The following is a 25,207-nucleotide window of genomic DNA, read 5'->3' on the forward strand; positions in this document are numbered from 1 at the left end:
ATTACAAAATACATGTCACGCATTACGAGTAAACGACATGGCATTCATTCTTGTTTATCCCGGCGTTGTAGTTTGTAGGAAGCCTAGCTGTAGGGCTGGTGTTGATGAGTAGGCTACTTGGCAAGGCCGTTCATCGGTCGCTAGGCTTCCAGAATGTAAAACTTGGAGTGCTTCCTAGTGAGGAAAAGAGGAAGAGTTCATTCAGCGGTTTCCCTTTGAGAGTTATGCTTCGTGGGTTACGCTGATTTTTCCCTCCGTACCTCAGACGACAGCAAAATGTGATCTCTCAAAATACTTACCATTGGGTGCGGCGCACATTTTGTTTTTGTTTTTGTTATAATATCGGGCTATCGTACATGTTCAGTATGTAGTCCTGCTCCGATTTTTTGTTTTTTGTTTGTTGTTTTTGTTGTTAGTAATGCCTAATCCAGTCCACTTAACTCATTGCATAACCCATTGAATCATCTTTTTTTTTTTTCTTTTTTGCTTCATGAACCCCCAAGTAACGGCCGACATAAGAAATACGAACGAGTCTAGACAGTACAAAATCTTGTGGGAATGGGTGTAGTGCTTGGCTATAGATAGGCTCGTGGGTGGGATAACGTTTGGGTCCATTTTAGCCTCATTATTACTATTATTGCAACCTGTAGCAGTCACTGGTTGGTATTATCAATGCCATTAAAACGTACCTATTCTTCCACTAAGAGTGCACATTCCAGACGATTGTCAAGAGACACAGAAAAAGAAAACCCTTCAACTCAAGCATACACATGTGTTAACCCTATAATCGTTCCTCTCCGCGTTTTAATAGTAGGCAAATCGTTAAGGCATCACGGGGATGTGGAATTGTATATACGGAACATTGCTGGCAGTGAAAAAAAAAGTCCATTGTAAGCTCTGCACGCTGGATGCACACAGTCAGTACGAAAATACAGCAGTGCGTCAGAGGAGGCCTACACAAGTTCCGACAAAAAGAGACCTGCGGCTCTTCGTTACTGTCGGTCAACATTCTTCCTTTCATGTCAAGTAAAAGAGACATAGCTCCGTATCTCACTAGATAGAGCTGTATGCCCTATATGCATTGTGTATTCTATCTAGCCTATTGGTGTACAGGTTTCCAAACAGTTTAGGACAGTTGTATCCAAACATGCAAACATAGACAATGGATTGACAGGCAAACACAATCATGTGATAGGCTATTAATGTTCACTCCCATTATTTTCTTCTGTTCCCTTTCTTTTTCATCTCTCCCTTCCTCTCCCTCTCTCTATCTCTCCCTCCCCCGCCCCCGCCCCCACCCCCTCTCGCTTTCCTGTGTCTCCAAAATTACTGCCCTTTTTCTAGGAGATCTTTTCTCTGGGAATCATTTCCCATTTCCTTTCATTCCATCAGTTTCTTTTCATTCTGCACAGGTGCAAAAATCCACCATACATTGATCACACGGCCACAGCAGTCTAGTTCTGTTTTGTCCATGCCACTTCATGTTTATTCATTTAATTATTATTATTTTTTATCTTGGTACATTCGAAATGAAGGAAAATGTGTAAGGGATGAGTGAGGAAGTATACAGAGAGAATCTGTCATTCAAAAACAGAGCTGACAACTCTCTCTTCTTTCTTCTTATTCTCTTCTTATCCTTTTTTTTTTCTCTTTGCATAATACTGTACGAGCTGAAATCTTCGCGTACAGATATTTTCGCGAATTGCTACTTGGAGGACATTTTCGCATGTCGTTTATTTCGCGGTTACGAGGGTCTAACTGAACTTAGTAAATCGCGTGTTGTTATTTTCGCGGTTCTAAGGCGATTCGCGAAATTCGCGAAAATAAAACCACCGCAAAAATTTCAGCTCTTACAGTAACAAAGTAAAAAGAGCTGAATTGCATAATATTTGCAGGAAAATCATCTTATAAACTTTGATATAATAATCATTACCAAGCAAGTCATCATTTAATATCATCAATCCAGTCAATTTTTTTACATCAACAATCTTGAGTACTGCACTGCTGTACCATTATGTAATAGCTCCGAGCACTACAAGTGTATAAGAAAATTACTCAAGACACATGAGAAGAATTGGGATTATTCTACATGGTTATTTTTAGCTGCCCAGTATTGAGTCTCCATGGTGGCTCATACAATGAACAGCTTTAGCAGCCAGACTGCTAAAAATAAACTGTATTGTTGAGGCTTTACGTATGACTCTTGTTATTGTTGTTTTTTTAACACTAATTCTCAGGTATGGGTGAGCTTTGTACACTGACACTGTGTACTGTAGGCCCGTTGACTTGAACATATTCACTGCATTGGTCTTAGTGTACAAACTCCAGCAAAGAACAGCGTTTTTATTTAGACTGTAGAATAACATACATTTTTGGTGAGATTCTCTTTAAGGCAGTGTTCATGTGGTAACATGCTTTATTATTCTCCTTTTGTCAAATGGAACCAATAATCTTTCAGGCATGATCAAATGCACAGTACACCACTCTTTGCTCCAAGACAGGTAATGCTGTAAACAAGGGTTTACAGGCCATTGTCATAAGATGTTAATTTGTCTACTTCTGTATTTCATTTATGATATCTGTAATTCTTCATCTCCATTACAGGAAACTGTGAGGTGACCATTAATTGTTATCAAATGAGCTACCTTGTTACCACTGTGAGGCATTCCTCTGCACCTTCAATGCTTATACAGTAGTGACATTTTCATGTGTCAATCTGAGAGCACTAGAAACCAAACACACTTGTACATCATGAACACAAGTTGATCTACTAGCAATATACAACACTACCTTGCCTCCTCCATTTTGGACAGTGTGTCTACTTCCCATGTTGTACCAGTGCACAATGTATGGCATGGGCTATCTCTGGAGTTGGCTTTAATCAGAATCGGACAGGCCTTGTCTATAGCATCTTCCATTTATCTGCTAAGGCATAATGATTATGCAACACATCTGTATCTAACAGGTCTTTAACCTCTTAGAGGGGAAAATTATTTATGGAAGGTAGCTGGTCCAGGATCTACAAACCATCTTCCCAGTAGGAAATGAATCACTTTTTTGTGTTTCGTTTTCTTCAAACACTGATCAGCTTATTTTATTTTATTTTTTTTTTATTTTTTTTATTTTTTTTTGTCCCTGATATGAGACAGAGCCAGTTCATGGAATCTCCATTCACTCAAGTCTCAGCAAATGCTCTGACAAAGAAAGCAGAGCACAAAAGCATTTACATCATCTCTTAAAATTTGTGTGTCCCTTCTGCAACCCTGAAAATGAGATCCCTTTCACAGGCTGGTATATTGTAGAGACACACATTCTCAAGTAACATGGGCTTAGCATTTAATTCCTCTAAAAAAAAACAAAAAAAAAAACTACAACAACTCTTGAGATGTACTATATGTACCATTAGACCTCATACACAATGCTGGGAGACATTTTTCTTCAACCATGTACAAATTTGTGACATTTGCAGAAGGGAAATATTCAATAACAGTCTTCACCCTGTGCCATTAGAACATGATCTGAAGTGACCCAAACTGCATTGTCTTTAGGAAATCTTCAACCGTGCCCTCAAGACAACACAAACTAAATACATGTATCATCAAAGCAAGGCATAGAACTTCACACGGTCTCTAAGAAAAAAAAAGAAAGAAAAAAAAAAGTTGCAGGCGTCACATTACGCAACATCCTGAAAGCAACTGGTGACAGCTGTTCTTTCAGTTTTGTACAAATCTTTATGGAGCCATGTACTTCTTGTGTCTCTCCCTCTTTTAACTCCCAACATATACATAAATTTGGTAGAGAGAAGTAAAACTACATATCAAAAGCTCAGCAGTAAAACCCCATGAACTCTTTTGAAACGATGCAGAGCATACTTAGTCTTTGTACCATGATGGTATTTAATCTCTTCCTCGATCAACTATGGAGGATCTCACTACAAATGCAACGTCCAGCCTATGAGGATAATCGAGCCGGTCTGGGGTAGAGTCGCAAGGGAAGGGGGTGGTCATCTAGGGCTTAACCGTCATCATCGTGTCGACGGGGCTATTCCACTTCCAACGGCTACACCTTCTGATGCGCTAGAACTGTCCTGTAGCTACAAAGAAAAAAAAAACACAACAAACACATACTCAGCATCATTAAAGCATGGTATTACTTGATACGCTTTGACACATGAAAAAAATGAGTACATTCATCAGCTGGTAGACAGGCAATACAAAAATGGAATAGCTTCTTTGCATTCAGAATATAACGTTGCAGCACATTTTCTAATTTCTATATTCCTCAGGAGTGTTTGCTACAACAGAGGTACTTTATTGTCCGTCACCATCATCATCATTATCATCATCAAACCCTTGTATTGATCAGAATGCAAGTGATAATTAAAATGTATGGATAAAATATCTTAATATCACGTCATCTAGCACCGCTGTCAATGAGTTGTCACTATGAATGTCTAAAACACACAGAGTCCCCATTTTGGAAACACATGAACGACCAAATGATAACATGATATTCTAGAATAATCAGGTTTTCATGATATCATGAATGTGAAGATTGGTCATCATTACTGATAACTCAACATACAATTCCACTGTATCTGCTTTGTTTCATTTGCAGTGACAAAACTTTTTATGTACAGACATATTGGTACTATGTGACAAATGAGATGAACAATGCCTCAAAGACTGATAACACGATACATTACAATATAGGACTGTGGGGTCACATTTGCAAATAATATTAGTACGTGTAATTGCACAAAGAAGCAATGGGATGCAATCCACATAGCCATATGGATGTGGACAAAAAGGTCAAATAGAATACATATTCAAATCAAGGCATCAACTTTTCAGGCAACATTTAAATAAAAGTAAATGAGAACAGATATTTATTTTCATTCAGTTCCACAACAATAAAAAGCACATGCCTACAGCATAGTCGTGATATGACCATAACTTAAAGAATGCATCATATACCAGGTATGGTGTACTCAAAACTTGCTTATAGCCTATTGTGCTTCCACAGTTCCTGCCATTAACATCTTTACTACTTTCAACGATATATTTGTGCTAATTATATATGGGCAAACCGGTATACTGGTATTGACAGACTTAATGCTTTCAATCCAGGACACAGGATCCACTGACTGTGCACCATTTCAATGACAACTACAATCCTAAAGAAAAGTTTGAGAATATCGGCAATTCTTGGGGGTATTATTTAGCCCAACAGATTACTAACTCCTTCTTCCAACAAGTGTTTGACTTGTGTGTGTGTGTGTGTTTCTTTGTTTTGCTGTTGTTGTTGTGTTGTGTGTGTGCATGGTTGATTTTGTATGTATACGCCCACTACTGCCTAAAACTAGGTAGAACACAAAACACTGAAAAGGTGGGGGGTGGAGGATCAAGGAATCTTACGTATCACGCCTTATTACGAGAACTCTATTATATGGCACACTCTGGTGATAATCTCGAGCATGATACGAGTCAAGGAATTCCCTGTTGCTGTGAGACCCTGTTCTGCCGACAAATTTGCTCAAAGTGCCTTCATAACGAGCATATCAGGGCAGCCCCTGTAACAGTTCAGTTGTTTTGTGAATTCAATTGCCTCCTGCTGGTTTCTTAATACACCAGATCTCTGTAAAGAGTATTAAGCAAGATCTACAAACCACTTCCGAGTTTTATTCTATTTTATGTGTTGTTGTTTTTTTGTGTGTGTTTGTTTGTTTGTTTCCAATGCCAGCATTCATGGACAAGACGTCTATCCTACCACCTAAATCCCTCCCCCCCCCCCCACATACACACATACAAACACCCACTTTGGGATGCTACCATAGCATCCTTCACTTGACGATTTGAGAATATCTTGTGGGCATCGCCTTGGCTAATAGACGGCTTACTAGAAGATGACCTAAAACTGGCGGAAGGCTAAAATAGGAACGGAGGACACAGACGGCAGGGTTCATGTAAAACAGGATGCTATGTAACAAGGCTTGTAAAGAAAGAGTTGGTGACCGTCTAGTAGATGTCACTTGTAACATGATGCAGTAACCTGTACATAGTGAAACATGGAAGAAATGCATCCCACACTATACTGTTATAACACAGAGGGATCAGCAATGGTTGAGAAAAAGTACCTGTTCCTTCACATAGATGTGTTTCAAAATGTCACTGGTATCTGCAGCTGTGTGATGTAACATAGCATCATTTCATTTTACGTGATGGTATGGTATATACCACAGCAGAAACAATTGAGTTCTTTCATTTGTTTCATTCATTGCTGCTAGTAAATGCTCCATCACATTGGCCCGAATTCACGAAGGTGGTACAAATGAAACCATGGTTTAAACCATGGACAAAAACCATGGAGCGCCAAGTGTCGCACGGAATATTTTGTTATGAAATTGGTCATTTCGTCGACAAAATGACCGTTTCGTTAAAAAAAATTATCATTTCGTGGACGAAATGTTCATTTAGTTACAAAATGTTGTCATTTCGTTACAAACTAATCATTTCATCGACGAAATGACTGATTTTGTAACGAAATATTCTGTGCGACAGTTGGCGCTCCATGGTTTTTGTCCATGGTTTAAACTATGGTTTCATTTGTACCACCTTCGTTAATTCGGGCCAGTATGTCATGCCCTGAAACGTGCCAAAGATATTCAATACGAAAACAATCAGTCCAAGTACTGAGGAACCTCATAACAGCATACCAGACGCATGATGGGCAAAAAGGTTGAATTTCATGAATTCTATGGGCCCATTTTATAAAACAAATGATGCACAGGCCTATTTTGTAGATCGGCGAGAATTGGATGCTCTCATTTAACTTATGCATCAAATTCTCACCGATCAACTCTGTCTTTTGTATACTATTGCATCTGGCTTCTTATTGAGGTTTCACTGTCATTACACAAATACTATTCAATGCTGAATGTTATTATTGCTTTGTGTGTGCGTGTGCATATGTGTGTAATAATAAGATAATCAGCAGTGTATTGGTACACAACATTTAAACAATGGCTAGGATATCAAACAAATAAGTAACAGATCTTACATATTCATTCATGCCTGCCCTCCCCATCCTTCCCCATCCCACCCCTACAACCCTGCCCTGCCCCTCCCGTTGCCCCTAAGGCTCCAGATCCTGCACCACCTTAAGTTATTATCTTTTTCTCCCCCAATCAGCATCAAAGCCAACACTCTCCACACGAGGATCATCCCTCATTCAGGGGCTTTCTAGTCTGACTACAGGTAGCAAAGAGAAAAGAGAAACAAAGGAAAGAAGGAAATAAGCTTCTGGGGGGGGGGGGGGGGTTCTTTATCTTGTGGTTTTCAAGCAGCCTCTCTCGTTCAATAGGCAAGGGTACGACCAGTAACCTCGCCCGCTTTTCTGAGCTTCCATCTTTCCCCTTTTCTATTCTTCGCTAACCCATCGAATACTATTCCATCTTGTTTGCTTGTCATGATATTGTTAAGTGTCTGTCCAGACTAAAGCCAAAACAACACTGTGCGATGCAGGCAGAATTAGGGGGGGGGGGGGGCAAGGATTTCAAAGACTCAGAATATCTGGAATGGAGAACCAACTGAATACTACAACTGACAATGAAGACATGCTTCATGAATTACCACCAAGAAACAAATACTAGCTTCTTTTGGAGTTCTGAGCAGTTATTTTCTCCCCCACTCCCTCTAACACCCCCCCCCCATCCCCCCCACCCCCCCGTTTCTCCGTTATGTTTGTAACACAGCGCCAGTAAATCACAGGTTTCTTTTGGTGCGTCTTCAGGTTTTCTCTATTGACCATCCATCCATTTAAAATGGGGGTGGGGTGGGGTAGGGGGAGGGGAAAAGTGGTGATATAAAGAGATGAATGGCTTAAATTAAGACTTGACTCCCTTGAAAATAGGACTTTGTGAAGGAGTCTTCTCAATCCTAGAGGTCAGGGAGATGCAATACAATCAGGTCTGTGAGGGGTGGTGCTGACAGTTGAAGATAAAGCTTGCATAGCATAGTCAATGGGAATGCTATAAGGAGCTCATTGAAACCAAGATGGCCGTGTGTCCCTTGTAGATCACCGACATGAAAACCCTAGGGAAGTTCACTGTTATGCATCTAAACACCATCACACAAAGGAATTCAAGCCCCCCCCCCCCAAAAAAAAAAAGTAAAGCATATACTACAAAAAAAAAAAAGTAGGACCCACCTTTTATTATGATTGTTTTGTTTTACCTTTTTTTTTTTTTTTCTCATACCTATTTTCATCAAATAAACTTTGAATTCCTCTTAGAATGGTATGCTCTGTACTATTTCACCAATATTATAGCATCTCTTTAAGGTATTTTCTGACACAGTCTATAACTCTTGGTGCAGTGTCCAGAGTTGAACATTCACAGGATACACATCATATAAAATATATTATGGCAGACATAAGCAGTTGATATCAGATGAAGAAGAAAAAGAAGAAGAGGAAGAAAAGGAAAAGAAGGAGAACAAAAGAAGAAAGAAGAAGAACAAGAGGAAAAGTTTGGAAGAAATATCACAAGGTTGTCAGAAAGTCAGGGGTAGATTGTGAAAACGATCAGCAGTGAGTGGCTTTCGGGAAGTTGAAGTTACATATCAATCTGTCTGGCAGACATTCCTTTCACAAAAAAAAAAGAAAAAAGAAAAAAAGAAAAAGACTTCTTGCAAGTCATAAACCATTTTATCCAAATGCTTCCAGACACTGAGTATAATATGTGACCCTGTACCTCAAAACAAACAAAAAGTCGCCAGACATGAATTTTTAGGTAGACCATATTCTGAAACAGCAGACTTTAAGCTTTAAAATGATGTATAACTCAAATCAAATGGACTTTCCTAACCTACCTTAATATTGGAAAGAAAGCACAAACTCAGGAAAAGTGTGAACTGAGAAAAGAGGCTCTGAAGTACAGTGTCTATTCAAGCGCTTAATCTTTACCAAACCGTGCTGGCTGTGCGATGAATGGGACAAAAAACAGGAAGTAACCCACCAGAGTAACAACAATGAAGGGATTATCAGATTAAACTGAAATTAAACATGCCTCATTAACACATTCTGTCCATAATTAATGCCAACTTTCAAAGCAGTAGCACTATCCTTTCAAAAGTTATCAGAGTTGAAAGTGAAGAGTGTGGACAAGGTTTTTCAGAAATGAAAAAGGGATTCTAAAGACACACCTAATCACACTATTCTACCAAAAATGTTAGAGATAAACTGCTAAAAAAACACACTTTCCTGCCCGTTTTATGATACCAAATTTTAGCATAATGTAAAAGAAGACCCGCACTTTCAGAAAATATGAAAAAGTCAAGTTCGGCTAGGTTGACCCATTTCACTTATTTTCAGTCCTCACGCAAAATCAGTGTGTGCGACTTTATGTTCGTTTTGAGGTGCACGGTCACATATGAATCAAAGTCATGGGGCAGCTACTGGTATTTCAATTTGCACGCAATAGGGTACGGGCTGAAAGCCATACTTTGTACATTATGCTTTGCCTATATACAAGAAAGAAAAACTACCAACACCACTGCTAAATTCAGAGAGAAGTCACATTCAAGCTTTTGATATTGGACTTGAAATCACTCCATTCATCTGATAACTGACTTACACTAATTCTCCACAGCCTTTAAGGCCCGGTCCCACTGGCCGACGGACACAAAGCGTATGCAGAAAGGACACAGCGGACGAGCAAAATTTCGGGGATGGCTTCATCCGCTTTCATCCGCTCCAGATATTGACAAAATTGGCGAAAATTGGCGGTAACAGAACGGAAATAGAACGGACGTGGGTAGTATGTAGCGGGGATGTTAAACGGATGTTCATCGGAAGCCTAGCGGATGAAAGCGGATGGAAGGGGATGACAGCTCCGAAGGGGTTACCGGAGATAATTGCGAAACGGACGCATAGCAGAAAAAGCGGATGCAGAGTGGATGCAGAGCGGATGCAAAGCGGATGCAGAGGGGATGCTTTCGAAATGCTTTATATACGAGATGCATACGTTTACATCCTTTCTATTAACGTGCTATTAACGATGTAAAGACGTTCCACGTACCATATTTTTCCTTCCTCTTTCCGTTTTTAGCTGCAGCGGATGTGAGTTGCGAGGATGCCCAGAGGATGCAGAGAGGATGCAGCGGACGTTTAAGGGATGCCGCACGGACATACAACGTTTGTTGCTCGTATGTCGCGGATTTACATCGTACACAGCGGAAAGTTCATCCGTTCTAAAAGTTTTAAGCAGCTTAAAACTTTTTGCGCGGATGAAATCACAGTGGACGGATGCTCGATGGATAGAGCGGATGAAACACGTATGCGATGGGTACACAGCGGATTCGTAGCGTTTTCCAACGGATGGCAAGATTTTCTGTACGCTTTACATCCTCTTTGCATCCGTAAGTGCAGTGGGACCGGGCCTTTAGCTGCTTACTCAAACAAATCTACATACATGAATTGTCAGATACAATTATACTCGTTAAGCTCAGGAACAATTACCAGACCTAATTTGAAACTTTGGTGGTCCAAACAAGGAAGGCTGAGGTGTGTAATCACTGCCCCATCCCCAGCTCTACAAATAAAGAAGAGAAGCATGATTAAAGACTGTTTTCCAGAGCTATCTACAGCTTCTCCCAAAGCCTCCATGGCTAAGATTCCTGTACTTGGCATTGTCACGGTTGCCCATTGTATCCTTCAGTGTTTGACTCTCACAGGCTTCTGTTTTTTCCAATGCAGATGAAAGGGGGCTTAACAATGACCTTCAAATCCCTGTGATTACAGGGCCAAGCTTGGATGCATTGCAACAAAAAAGACAACAGGGTATACAGGCATGTCCACAGCAGATGGGATATCTTCACAAATCACTGAATGACACTTGACCATGCCTCTCTTCCCCCATCCTTGTCCTCTACTCCCTCCTATATTGTAAAAGTGGATATTTTTGCGCTCCGTCAGGTACATAAGACGAGTTTTGCCTGTTTTTCATTCTCTGAAATCCACACATCAAATACTGGAACACATGGCAAGCAAAAGTATCTGCGTGCTTTTATTTTCACGCTAGTTTCTGGCTCAGCGAAATGCATGAAAATTTCAGCACCGTGAAAATTTCCTCTTTTTCAGTACAGGTAAATGTAACAAGGAAAGTGTGGCATTTACTCTCTTTCAAAAGGAAAACTGTTCTCATATGCTGGCAGAAATTGACAATTTTTGCTCTAAAAAGCGCACATGTGCATACGAAATGTGTGAAATAAAGCTGTGATGACACGAATTCAGTTGAGAAAAGATGAAAACGCAAAGTAATACTGTATATGCCGAATATTTCGCGAGGTTTTTATTTTCGCGAATTTCGCGAGTCAGGTGCGATTCGCGAAATTAAAGACACACAAAAATATTGACTCTGATCCCAATGTGAATGTGACGTACGCGTGAACACTTCTCCGTTCAGTGCGGGACTCCACGATCGCGAATTTAACCACTCGTGAAATCGTCGGCAATTCCTGATTCATGAAAATTTAGACTCGCGAAATATACGGGGTATACAGTAGCCCAAAGGTAGACCAACAGTTTTGAAAATTCAAAGCATGTCTGATTGTGGTTGCTATGTAATGTTTTGTAATCAATTACACATTGGGCCATAGCAATATCCTCACTAAATAGCCTAGAAGCCTAAACAGCCATTCCTTTCATTTTTGTGGGGCATCCCATCTTGAAGAAATGAAGATGGGTTTAAAACCTTTGATTTCTTTCTCCATTTGGTAGCAGTTTGAAGAAGGTGGAAGGCAGTCATTCAGTTGTCACTTTAACTTGAATACTGCTACAGGTTACATAACCTGACCATAGCTTGACACAGTTGACATGCTCATGCTAAAAATCAACGAAAACTAAAACCATCAAAATATGAAAACACACGTTTTGAAGCAGGTGTGCGGTACAGCAAATATGGGGAATATTTAGGTTTGGGACATTTAAATCAAGCTTTGGGGAAAAGAAAGAACAAGAATCACAATACACTAGTAGAGCATATCTGTCATATTGTGGTTTGGTTATGTTACTTTGACATTGATAACACACTGTTAACAAAATATTGTCGTGGTCTATTATATCTAGCAGATGTCATTTGGTACCCACGGAACAAGGGGGAATTTGACCTGCACTTTGCCGGTATTAAAGCGCTTGCAAATGCGACATCTCTCTGACATAATCATTCAAGCATAGGGAGGCACCAAAGATACTTCACTAGGGGAAAGGGGGGGGGGGGGATTCATACAGGGCTGGACATTAATGGTGGCTAGAGGCCACTAAAAATTGATGCCAGGCCACCAAACTTCCGAAAAGGTTATCTCTTGGTGGCCCATTTGGGTATCACAAATTCAAGATGAAATTTTATTGCTTTGTATCAGACCATTAAAATTTTAATTCAAGATTTCAGTCGCCCACATGGGCCTTCAGAGAAAAAAAAAAAAGTTGAAAAAAATGCCATCAGTGAAAGAAGTGTCAAACCCTGACTGAGATATAAGCACAGGACAGAGGAAACTAGGAGTCCTTTGGCAACTTGCATCTCCACTGAAACAAAGGAGAGGGAATATTATGTCAGACTGCTTCACACATATAGGTACATTAGGGTGGGGTAGGGATAAGGGTGGGGGTGGGGCGGGGATTCACTCTGATGAAATATGCACTGGGCAACACTGTGCAAGGCAGATACATGGATGGGAAGAGTGGGCGTTGGTGACATAAGAGCCCTCACCTCCGTTAACACTCACATTAGAGAACTACATTGAGTCAGTAGTGTCCGTGGATAGCAGGATACGAGAGGTATGTATGGGGGGAAAAATATGAGAATTACGGGGCGAACTCTATGGGGATCAGAGAATCTTGTTAGTACACTATGTTTTAATTTTTGATCCACTGGAAAGCAGAGACGACTCATTCATTCACTCATTCACTGTCCCATCTTTCGACACAATTGCACACAGGAATCTACTGCAAGATTTGCCTGGTAGATGGTAAATTTGTGAGAAAGTTTTGCAGTCTAACGATGGGGGAAGGGAAAAAGCCTTTGTTCATTCCTTGCCAGTGGGTTCTTGCAACAAGTGACATGAATAGATTTCAGAATATTTTCTTTAAAAGTTTAAGTTGTCACCCCTGATTCTTCCATATGTGTATGGAATATTTAGATTTTGAGTTGTTTTTATTGACTTTTTTAATTGAAACCAACAAGCATACACAAATTTGCAAGAGTCTTTCAGTGACTCTGAAATAAAACACAATGCACCATTCAACGTACGGAAAAAAACTGTGGACTCCAATTAGTGTTTAAACAGTTGAATTAAACCGCAAAAAGTTCTGTGAAAAGGAAGAGGTGTAGAGTTAAGAATAGGTTCCCAATCTCACAGATCTGAAGCACTAATGAAGAGCTAGAATACAAAATCCACCATTCTGAAACAAGCATATGTCCACAATGCACCATCAGATGCTGTTATATTTTGCCTACAGGGTTAGACTTAAGGAACATTTAGCTCATTACTTTAATGCACTTACCTTAACTTGAATCTTATTCTTTAGCATGGCAGACCTCAAAATCAGAGCCTACATGCAAAACGAGACAAGAGTGACAAACCATAAATAGCTGTTTTACCTTCGAAATACCTCTTTAAATATGGCCCACAGTATAGCTGTTGACACTGTAGTAGGTAACATGCCTTGAGGTCAAAAGACAGCTGGCTCACAAAAAAAAAAAAATTCAATGAACAATGCTATCCAATCACAAGGCAATGCAAGATAAAAGTCTAATGTAATGGGATTGTGAATGAAGCTTTCATGGTACTGCGGCATTTGGTGATTTATCAGTTGGTTTTGGGCAGCTTTATGAGTAAAATATGCAAAATTGGCACGTCGTTGACTGTTCACATGATCTCTCATTCCATCCTTTTTCAATAATTTTCATTCCTCTCTCTGTATGTTCCCCAACTAAACCAAATTTTGTTTGCTTGTTGATAAATTCAGGGCATCTGGCTGGTGGTCTAGAGAGGTACAAACATGTTGAATATTTCGTTGCAATGATAGTGTCTACCACTGATCAAACATCAAAGTTCATATGTATGAGAAAGGTGGATGAGATGTAAGAAGGGAGTAGCTCCACATAGTACTCAGGATTACCTTTGTCCTCCTCTGGAAAGCCTTTCCCATGGCCAGAGACTTCTCAAAGGTCGAGCTTCTCTGGTCCACATCTCTCGCATACAGAATCTGCAACACCACAAGAATACAAGTCAATACACATCTGTAAACCTATAACAAACGTTGTGCTTTTTTTTTTTTTAACAGCACAAAAAGGAAAAAACAACAGAAATACACAAAAAACTAAAAGGAGAGGATATTGAATAGTGGTTTATGAAACAATGACTGAAGCTGTGCAGAGATGCTTGTCTTCAATGATTTCTGGCACTGACTATACTCTTATAGGCTTTGCCAACATTCATCAGTCAGAATCATGGAAATTCCACAGGGCAGTCAGGGAGATACTTGTGTGTTACATGCATCTCAATGGGAAAAAATGATTCCCAAATCAAGGAGATATTCATATAATTTTTGATGTAGAATAAAGAAATTATTTAAATTTTCAGGATATCTCCTGCAGAATTGGAGAGACTTGGTAGCTTTGGTCTTTAAAAAAAAAAATAATTCCATATCATTCTGTTCAAAACCAAGTAATAACTGCTTTTGATATAGACACAACACAGAGCTAATTAGCTACTTTGTAATAAAAGTAATGATTTTTTTTATTTATATTCCATTAATCAGCAAAATAAAGTCACTGTTGTATGATGTTCATCTTTAAAATGACTGAATTTACAAGGTTTTTGTATCAATGTCATAGTTTTTGAAAGGGATTAGAAGGTAGTCTTTTTCACGCGGTGTGATGTTAATTACTAGTTCAATATGCATACGATAGACAATCTGATTGAGCAATATTCAAATTGTTTGAATGCTGCTTGAGCATTTGTATTGGATGCTAGATTCTTTTACACTACGAGGCATATATTGTATGTAGATAGTGCTTACATAGTTCAAACTTAATTTGAAAGGATCTTAGGTTAGGTACCCTCAAGAATAATGTCTTTCATTTTTGCTCAACTGATATTAAAGTGTATTAGTACCTTGAAAATGAACTTTGTGACATGAAATAGTATTGCTCTAACAGTGTTTTCTGAAAACATCACAATGTGAAGCTCTTACTAGTTAAATAAGTAGAAATAATAAGAGAAATATTCCAAAATACAGTGTATTACAATTTGTGTGTTATCACATGATCATGTTTGTCCAATCCAGGACTGGCATTTTGACTATCAACCCATACAACACAACAGTTTGTGCCCTACTGGCACCGAATAACATCAGTCTGTGCACGGTACCTTGCTGTGAGAGTCGATTCTGGCATTGATCTGTCCGTCCAGGATGAGCTGCATCAGTTCGTCCTCCAGCTCGGCCACGGAGGTGTTGAAGGCGCTCGCCATCTTGTTCAGATCCGCCGAGACGTAGGGGCTGAAGTACTGTGGACAGAGAGGAGATCATAAGTGACCCGCTACAACAAAATGATCCTAAAGTCGGGCGAGGTCGATTATTTGAAAATTGCATGATATAATCCTCTAATCTTTCTGCTTTAAATTGATATATAACACATTTTATGAAAATAATCGGCTGCGGAGATATCGATGTTTAAAAGAGAGCATGTCGAGACGTCTGGAAAATCACCGTTTCGAGAAAAACGCCCTAAAAGTCTTCCTTTCGACGCAATCGCAATCAAGGGACACGCAAGTCAGTTTTCACCTCTGGACAATAGAAGGTAAGCCCTAGCAACCCCCGAAGAGTTCATTCAAGCACATCAGCGTCGGCGGTCTCCTCACCAACCAATCAGTGACCAGGATGTGAGAAGCGGCTGAGCATAGCGCACCCCGCCCGCACGCACCAGTCGACTGGGCAGTGCGCGAGCTTCACGCTTCGGTTAGCAGCAAGCAGCAAACTGACCAATGAGATCACTCTGGTCGTTGTTAGGGGCGGAACCTATCTGTGGCGCTCAATCCAAATTTTCGAACCAGTTTCTGCTTTGTTGAAACGCAAAAAAACATGGCTCAGAAAAACGCAATTTTTTTGTCTTTCCTTTGATCATTTTGCTTCAAAATTTCGACAGATGATAGAAGACATGTTAGACTCCAATAATATATCAACATCAGAAAATCGTAAGTTTTGACCAATTTTAATGCTCTGACTTCAAACACGATTTTCACGGCTTCGACCGTGCGCGACTTTAGGACCTTTTTGTTGTAGTGAGTCACATAATATGGGGGGGGGGTGGTACTGTAAGAGCAATGATCATGGTATCCCTCATCAGTTTCTTGCCAAGTTATCAACATCATTCCCTACTGTGACCACAAAATAGCATGTCATATATTCATGACAGTCCCCAAATTTGTCTAGCGTTTGTACAAAGCTAAACAGAAATCATAGACTACACTTCAGATTTGATCACCATCCTTTGCAAACCATCCCAACTCTGAACTGTGAAATTAAAAAGAAGACAAATGAACATACAAACAAACACATACACACAAAATACATCCCTATGGCAATTAGCACATCACATCCAAAATTCAATTACTGTCTTCCATGTTTCTCAAAATACCCACACAATCTTACCATATCCTTCAGTAAAAAAAAACAATGGGAGAGAAGGGAAAAGAAATGGGTGCCCCAGGGACGGTACCTGATGAGAAAGAGAAGGGTTAGAGACCAAGGGTACAGTGATGCGTTTAACCAGCTGCCTGTATGGTATCTAAATTCTTCATAGACTTTAATGGTATGTGTCACACCCAATACCTGTCAATCCTGGGTTTTAAACCTATATGACATGGCCCTGTTTCTAAATCTGGTACAAAGAAATGAAGATGCAGGGCTGGGAATTACTTTATGAATGGAAGACATCTTTGGAAATGGATTACAGTCCTGTTTCTGATCTGGGAGTACAAGATGGAGGTGTGGGATGGAGGTGTAGATGTGGATGACATCTGTTTATTTTTGTAAATGAGAGCCCTGTTTATGACCTGGCATTAGAAAATGGAAATGGTTGAGGATGTGGGTGAGCTCTTTTAACTGGATGAGAGCCCTGTTACTTATCTTGGTACATCGGATAGCAGTATGGGTGGAGCATGGAGTATGGATATGTAGATGTTTCTTACTTTTATCTGACCAAACGCCCTGTTTCTGATCTGGGGTTGAGGATGGAATATGGTAGCCATTTCTCCTTTTTATCTGAATAAGAGCTGTGTTTCTGATCAGAGGGTATAGGATGGGTGCAGTAAATTTATCTTCATGTTACTTGGATGAAAGCCCTGTTTCTAGTCTAGGGGGATAACATAGGTCAGAGATATAGTTTCAAATTGGCGTATGATAGACATTTCTTCACATTTACATGGATGAGAACCCTCTGTCTCTGCCCTGATGACATAGGATAGAGATATATGTGGAGAATTAAATATGGGATATGAAGATATGTTTCATTCGTCTTCTTACCTGGATGAGGGCCCTGTTTCTGATCTGAGAGTAGAGGATGGAGACGTGAGGAGCCAGATACATGTCCAGCAGGAGGTTGTCTTTGATTTCATCCAGGAGCTTGAGACAGGAGGCATACTTGGACTCATAGAACATGAAGATGATGTCACGCAGCTGGGGCTCCAGCTCCAGGAACAGTTTGAATGAGCTGCAGCGTGAAAAGTCAGTGCCATGCATTAAGAACCAAATTTTCACTGTGTGTCTTAACTTTAGAACACATTTCATTTACTGTAAGGTTATGTCAAGGGGGAGGGGGGGGGGGGGGATTAAAGATCTCTGCTAAAGCTTTTATGTCTCCAAACTATCATAGTTTTTCCCTATCTGTATAAGAGAAGCAAGTGGCTAAATTTGCGATTGTGGAGTACAATACTGAAAAGAGAAATGTGTGCATGCACATAACGTTCATGTTGGAATCAGAGTTAATATTTTCAAATAAAACTCGTGCACATTCTGGAAAACCTGATGGCACATTACGCTCCAAGAAGTTCACTTCATAAGCCCTGGTATGGCAGAGAAGATATCAGCAAACAAACCTATTCCAGGATATTTCATACTAATTCAAAAGGGATGCAAGAGTAAAGGGTAAGTGATAGACTGTACATGTTACAGTGTTAACATGGTGACGCTTTCAAGAAACATGACAATGATATTGCACATTCAAGTTGATGGGATTGTGTATGAGAGAGGCCTGACTGTAAATCATTGCTGATCTAAGTTTAATTTCAGTCAAAGCACAAGATCAGAGTAAACATATCCAGATACACAACAAATAACCATGCATACCTGCTGGATATCACATTCTTCTGGAGTTCCTGCCTGTCAAATGATGCCAATGCACACAGACCCCCGTACATTGCAACATTGTTGGGTGACATGAGCTGCATTCAGACAACATATCAAAAGGAGACAAAAAAAGAAATAAAAATGCTGTGCTTCACTTCACATGCAAATACACATCAGACAATCCCAGCTATGTTTCTCATTCTAAACTTTTGGCAGTCTTGGCTCTACTTAGTTTCACTTTGATACTTTAAGTATAACAGTAAGATAAAAAGATAAATCTGTACATTACTCTATTCTGCAGCAATAACAATAAAAATCTTCCCTTTCAAAAGTGGAGAGGATCAAAAGTTCCCAAATTAGTTACTAATTTGATTTTTGTAATCTATTTGTGGACAAAAAGGACAGTTGAGAGGTCACAGAAGTTTGTAATTGATAGCACTGTTTTTTACAGACATGTTCAACTTCAAAATTTCACTGCATTTTCATTTCTCTGTCTAATTTCCTGAAGATGTCGCTGTTGTTTCCTTGTTTTTTCTTATTACATCAACTTGATAATGAAGTGCAGTTTTTTTTTTTTTTTTCAAAACAATGTCTGACAGAGCTCCATTATTTATCAAGAGTTGACTCTGAATCAAAGATATGTTTTCTGACAATAATGGTTTCAACTATTTCAAATGTCAACCATGTCATCAACTCTTTGTAACATGGAGGCAGGGGGGGGGGGGGGGGGGACCTGACAAAGATAAGATAGACTAGAGTAAAAGACTTGCAATGGTCACATGATACTGACGGAAAAAGTAATTGTCTATGGAGTTTTGTCTGATCCGGGCCTCATATCATAATTTACATAGATTTGATATAGGTTTGTAACCACTGGACAAACCTGCCCTTGACTGCAATCATCAAGCTATAATTGGACCTCCCAACCTTGTCTGACTGAAAAATAGGAATGATTTGGCACAAAGGTAGGAAAGAAGGAGCAATTCCCATAGGAGTGTGTAGTAAAATTATCAAGAAAAATAGGAAAATCCTATTGCAACAAGAGTTGGGAATGGTCAAAATTCAGATTTTTTCCTCCAAATTCAGAATGGTTGGGATCAAGGTCTGTATACTTCTTCAGATGCAGATGCTAGATTTTCAAATCTAAACGCCTCCTCTGTCAAAGGAAGAAGAAGAAGAAGAAAAAAATAATGGACTTACATCTGGAAATTCACAGTGGTCAAACGAGGCCTGAAGGAAGTACTTGGCAGCTGGTTTGTACTTCTTGGTGGCCAGTTCAGCCAGGCCGGCCGCACACTTCAGCTTGGTCACTACCATCAAGTTATCCTTGGTATCCTTCTGAAGGTCATCCCAGTGAATGGACACAAAGAAACCGTCAAACTCATCAGACACAGCACAGAACACTCTGGGGTTAACACATTTGCTTCATACATACAAAAACTGCCCAACTTTCATTAAAAAAAAATAAATAAATAAAATAAGCATACAAAAAATCAACAAAGAAGCAAAAAAAAAAAAAATGAGGACAAATTGTTTTGAAAAAAAAAATTGTCTAGATGCATACACAAACTTAGGAAAACAAAAACTACATCTTTACATGAGACAAAAGGGCAACAAGGTATTTAGCAAACTGAACAGAAAATAAGAAAAATATGTGACAGCAATAGACAACCACCTGATGTGGAATTCCATTAATAAGAAGAAATAAGTCAAGAAAATCTACACATATTATTACTACTTCTTCACGTCACCTCCAAAACCTAACTCTCTATCTCAAATTTGAGTAATTATACCAGCATTATTAGGATGTTGAAGCAGTACAGGGTGTGCCACCTCAATATAGAATAGTTCTAAAGAAGCATCATTTGAATAGATTTATGTTAAAAGATAGTAGTATTCACTCAATAAAAGTTCAAACGAAAAGCATCAGACAATATGAATAACAGTTACTCAACTACAATACTTGGTACTGACATTTTTTCAAAGGCTCTATATCTGATAGCTGGATGGGAAAATACTTTTTTTCTTTAAATACGCTTCTCAAAATTGTAGTATGACTAATGCTTTTCTCTAGCTGTTTTCTAGCCTCTTTTACATCCATTTCTGTTTCAATAGGTATAATGAGCAGTCCTTTAGTTCAGTGTTTTGTATCAATCACAATTTACCTTTTACTATACTTCACTTCACAGAGTGTTTCTCTTCCCATAACACTTCCCCAATGTTTTCAAGCTGCCAGCATAGTTAAAAAATGGAGCAGCCAACAACACTTGACAATTAACGGTGTGAATGCATTTGGGACTTCAAGAGTACTTCTACTACTCTGAAAGGCATACTCTGTGAAGCTTAACCTCTTGAGGAAGAGTCCCCGAGTATACTCGGGCAGGTGTCTATGGTGAATGCCGGTTGTAGCAAAATAAAACCGTCCTCAATGGGTTAAAAGAGAATAAGGGAGAGGCTTTACTCCCCTCTTGTGCATGCATGAACAACCATTACCCATTCACAGTTGGTCAATCATTTATAGGATTATCCCTCCCTACACTTGATAATACCAAAGTACTTACAATACTTGGCCAAATGGTCACTTCGTGGGGGAAATTACATCACAGGAGTGAAAAGGGGAAATTGATAATGAGGAAAATGCAATAAAAGGGGCTGAAAGAGGGGAGGGCTATTTGGTAGGCTTAATCTCAGAGCTGTATAATTTCCATGGGGTATTATCTGCCATTATCCCTGCTTGCTGATTTTCAAGATGTTCCAGATTAGAGTGACCCCCCAGTCACCTCCTCATCTGCAGCACCTTACACTTCGAGAAGATTCTTCTGGACCATTCATGATGGCTGAGAGACTATCCCCCCCCCAAAAAAAAAAACAAAAAACAAAACAAACAAACAAAAAAAAAAAAAAAAAAAAAAAAAAACATCTGAGGGTTCCCTGCCCTGGCGAGCTGGTTTCTCTTCACCCTGGTAACAAGTCCCATTTACATCATCAAAAGATGACAGACTTCATCTAAATCTCTGAATCACAGTGGTTTAATCCTCTAATTTTACCTGCATTCTATTTCTCTCTCTTTTTTTCTTCCATAAACACCATGCCATGATTCACACTATATATCTATATAATCTATACAGACAGGTCACTAAAATTCAAAGAAATAAACATACATTATCAATAAGAAAAAAGAGATAGTACATGTATCTACAGAATTTCTTCATTCCCAATTTTATCAATAAAACAATTGCCTGCAAAGGGCCCAGCTTTCTAAAGTTGAAGTAATCTTCCTAAAGGAATAATCTGGCTAAAAGCCTTCTCCAGTTATGAAAACTCTGTCAGGCTGTTGACAATATTAATTCATTCTTCTTGTTTGTCTCCTCCTCCTCCTCCTCAGTGAAATCACATCGAGTCTTGCTAAAAAATTAAGTGAAAGACGTAATATTTTCTCTCTGAATAGAGAAATTTATGCACTCCTCAATGTCTCCGAATGTTCGATGGTACTTCATCCGTTCCTCACACAATTCTCCGAGAGCCTTTAAATGCCCCAAAATGAGATTCTTTTGGGGGGACTGAGAACGGTCAGGTTAGTAATCCAACCGTGTGAAAGCAGTGAAGCGGTACAGGTATCCCCTTTCCATGGTCCACTACATGTGCCATCGAACAACGAAAATATTGATCTTGTGCCAGGTATGAATAGAGCAGGAGCTCATGGGCTCCATACTATTTTGTTATACATAAAACAAGACACCTGAATGAGGTCAGCGAACACAGAAATTACTGAGCTCAGCCTTGATCACTATGTACATGTTCATATGAGTTTATAACAAAACAAGTGCAAACCAAATTAAAAAAAAAAGGTAGATAATACTGTGACATACACCGTTTTCCTATAAAAAGAGAACAAATACAGATAGAATACTAGTAAACTCTTATCTTTTTATCAAAGCCATCTTTCTAGGCAGCACAACACAAATAAACATAAATTTAGCCAAGAATGCAGGTACTCATGTCTTAATCTTGGGAATCTGGTATATCAGGTTAATGAAACCCGAAAGTAGCACCAGAAATACTGTTTGCCCCTCCCCCCCCCCCCCCCCCCCCCCCCCCTTACAGAATTCCCCTCATTGGGTAGTATGCACAGCTGAATAAAAAAGTATTTCCAAGACTATCCTGACTAGAATACCAAGGCAGTACAATGCCACAATTCTCTTGGTAATGATGACCTGTTCAAATTACCCCTTTCTGTTCCTCATCTTCCGTACTAGCTGATTTTTTTTTTTTTCCACGCACAGATATGTTTGTGATTTGCTACTTGTCAGACATTTTTGCATGATGATTGCTGTTAATTGTATTGTTGCAAGGGTCTAGGAATCATAACTCCATCTTTTATGAAGTAAATAATATGAGTTGCAAGTGACAATAATACTGGTAGGTAGACTGGATGCTTAAAATGGGTGATTCCAAAACTACACTAATATGTACAAACTTGATGCTCATTAGTACAAAGAAGTGTGTTTTGTGTTTGAATAAATGTACTCGCATGTTGTCATACCCCAGATGTCGCTGCATCACAGCCAATGCTGCAAGCTAGACCAGTAGTTTCTCGTTGTGTGCAATTCAGCGCTGGCATGGCTTGACTTTGTGAAATTATATCTGTGTGTGTGTGTGCTATTACTTTCATGGTTCAAAGGCAATTAGCAAAATTTGCAAAAATTAAACGACCACAAGTATTTCAGCACATACAGTACTGTACGTGGATATTTTCGCAGTGCTGATATTTACGCACATTTTGTGCAACCTGAAACAAGGGCAAAAATAAAAGCATACAAATATTTTTGCTTACTATATGTTCAAGTTGTTCATGTCTTGATTCTGCAGGGAAAAAAAAAAAAACCTAAGCGGAACTCATCCTACCCATCCAAGCACGAAAAATTACTCACGCGAGAAATATCCACTTTTACAGTATTGCATCTGAAAATTGTCTCATTTATCTTTTATGTTGCAAACAAGAGAAAGGCCACTGTCAGTCGGTTCCTTACCTCAGATAGTTCAGGAGTTGCCTCCGCTTTGTTGACATAGCTGAGAACATGGGACCAATTCTGAAGATGGATGCTGACCTGAAGCAAAACAAAGTTGGAACTGGTGTTAAAATTGCCACAAATTTGCAATTCTCCCATTCCCATTCTTTTATCAGACATCTTCTTAGAATTATGTTCAATACAAAAACAGCACACAAACAGATACATACTATTAAGTTTTGTATTTATCTAGAGAGAAGCCTGATGAAGCATCCCAGAGAGGACATGAAACATCGCTACTCCAAAGTACATACATACAGAGCAGCCTACATCATGTGTTGAAAGGCAGCTGTTCACAATTTATATGTGCAATAGTGACCAAAAATCAAAGATTAAAAAAAAAATAAGAAAATGTATGAACTTACAGTAAGAGAAGTTTAATATCAATGTGTTTACTGATATTCACAATATCAGGCAATTTGATATGACAGACTCTATCAGAATGCAAAACTTGTAAATATCCCTTTAGTCCATGGGCCAAGAGCCGAAAAATGGGTTGTTGGTACCACCCGAGGTGGCAAAACCTTTTTGGTGTCATTTTGTTTGTCGGACATAGATACGCTTATCAAGCTATGATAGCATTTCCAAATGAGTAGCTTAGTCATAATAAATGAATTTTTAACCAATTTGGTCTTGTTTTTATATCCCTATACTTCTGAATCGAAACTAACCGCTATACAAATACGAGCACTGCCTTCTGTATGTCCACAGGTGTTCTGTTGTAAACGCGGTGCGCTTAGTCTTCATTCAAGGCAGCGAAGGGAATATCCAAAGGGTTATGATGTCCACAGCTGTCATGCGGTGCGCTTAGTCTTTATCTAGAACAATGTACCGTTATCATATCTAAAGTTCCTGATAAAAGGGATTATCTATACTGTTTTTATACCACCCTCTCAACAAATACATCAGTTTCAAACAAAAATCACTTTGTTCATTTACAACATTATTAATTATAATGTATTGTAGTGTACCGGTACATTGTTTTTGCATAATCTTTCATTGTTGGATGGAAATAAAGCGACATTGGCGTGGTATTAGCGTTTTCAACCCAGCGTTTTCACCGGAAAATGATAAATAATTGAAAAAGATGCTAAAATTCACAAGACATTGCTTTGTTGTTGTTGTTGTTTTTAGATAAAAGGATATACACTGTATCATAAGCTTTGGATATTCCCTTCGCCATCTTGAATATTAGACTAAGCGCTGTGGACATCATAACCCTTGGATATTCCCTTCGCTGCCTTGAATAAAGACTAAGCGCACCGCGTTTACAACAGAACACCTGTGAACATACAGAAGACAGTGCTCTTCTTTGTATAGCGGTTGGTCTCGATTCAGAAGTACAGGGATATAACAACGAAACCAAATTGGTTTAAAATTCATTTACTATGACTAAGCTACTCATTTGGAAATGCTATCATAGCTTGATAAGCATATCTATGCCCGACAAACAAAATGACACCAAAAAGGTATTGCCACCTCAGATGGTACCAATATCTGGCCTGGCCCATGGACTACTTAGTGTAGTGGAAGAGACCAAAGAAAGGCAGACAGACAGAAAGAAAGACAGACAGAGACCAAAAGACAGAGAAAGAAAGAGACAGCAAGCCTAAGCTGAGAGAGAGAGAGAGAAAGAAGGAGGGATAGACAATACAAGAAAAAAAAAAAAGAAGAGAGAATATGGAATCCCACCGGTACTACAAATGAATACACACACATCATTATTCTGG

General features: G+C 39.2%; 1 protein-coding gene across 1 annotated transcript in view; it reads right to left on the reverse strand.

Annotated features, from left to right (window-relative positions):
• Positions 1–1,464: 1,464 nt before the first annotated feature.
• LOC140231447 (COP9 signalosome complex subunit 1-like) overlaps positions 1,465–25,207 on the reverse strand; it is a 38,121-nt gene continuing 14,378 nt past the window's right edge. The window contains exons 6-13 of the mRNA XM_072311573.1: positions 23,439–23,516; positions 19,609–19,746; positions 18,409–18,503; positions 17,587–17,773; positions 15,432–15,569; positions 14,179–14,265; positions 13,561–13,608; positions 1,465–4,093 (exon numbers count right to left, since the gene is read on the reverse strand). Coding sequence (XP_072167674.1) covers positions 4,025–4,093; positions 13,561–13,608; positions 14,179–14,265; positions 15,432–15,569; positions 17,587–17,773; positions 18,409–18,503; positions 19,609–19,746; positions 23,439–23,516 — 840 coding nt within the window. The 3' untranslated portion in view covers positions 1,465–4,024. The remainder of the gene's footprint in view (positions 4,094–13,560; positions 13,609–14,178; positions 14,266–15,431; positions 15,570–17,586; positions 17,774–18,408; positions 18,504–19,608; positions 19,747–23,438; positions 23,517–25,207) is intronic.

Source organism: Diadema setosum, chromosome 8 (genome assembly GCF_964275005.1).
Source record: "Diadema setosum chromosome 8, eeDiaSeto1, whole genome shotgun sequence".
Lineage (NCBI taxonomy): Eukaryota > Metazoa > Echinodermata > Echinoidea > Diadematoida > Diadematidae > Diadema > Diadema setosum.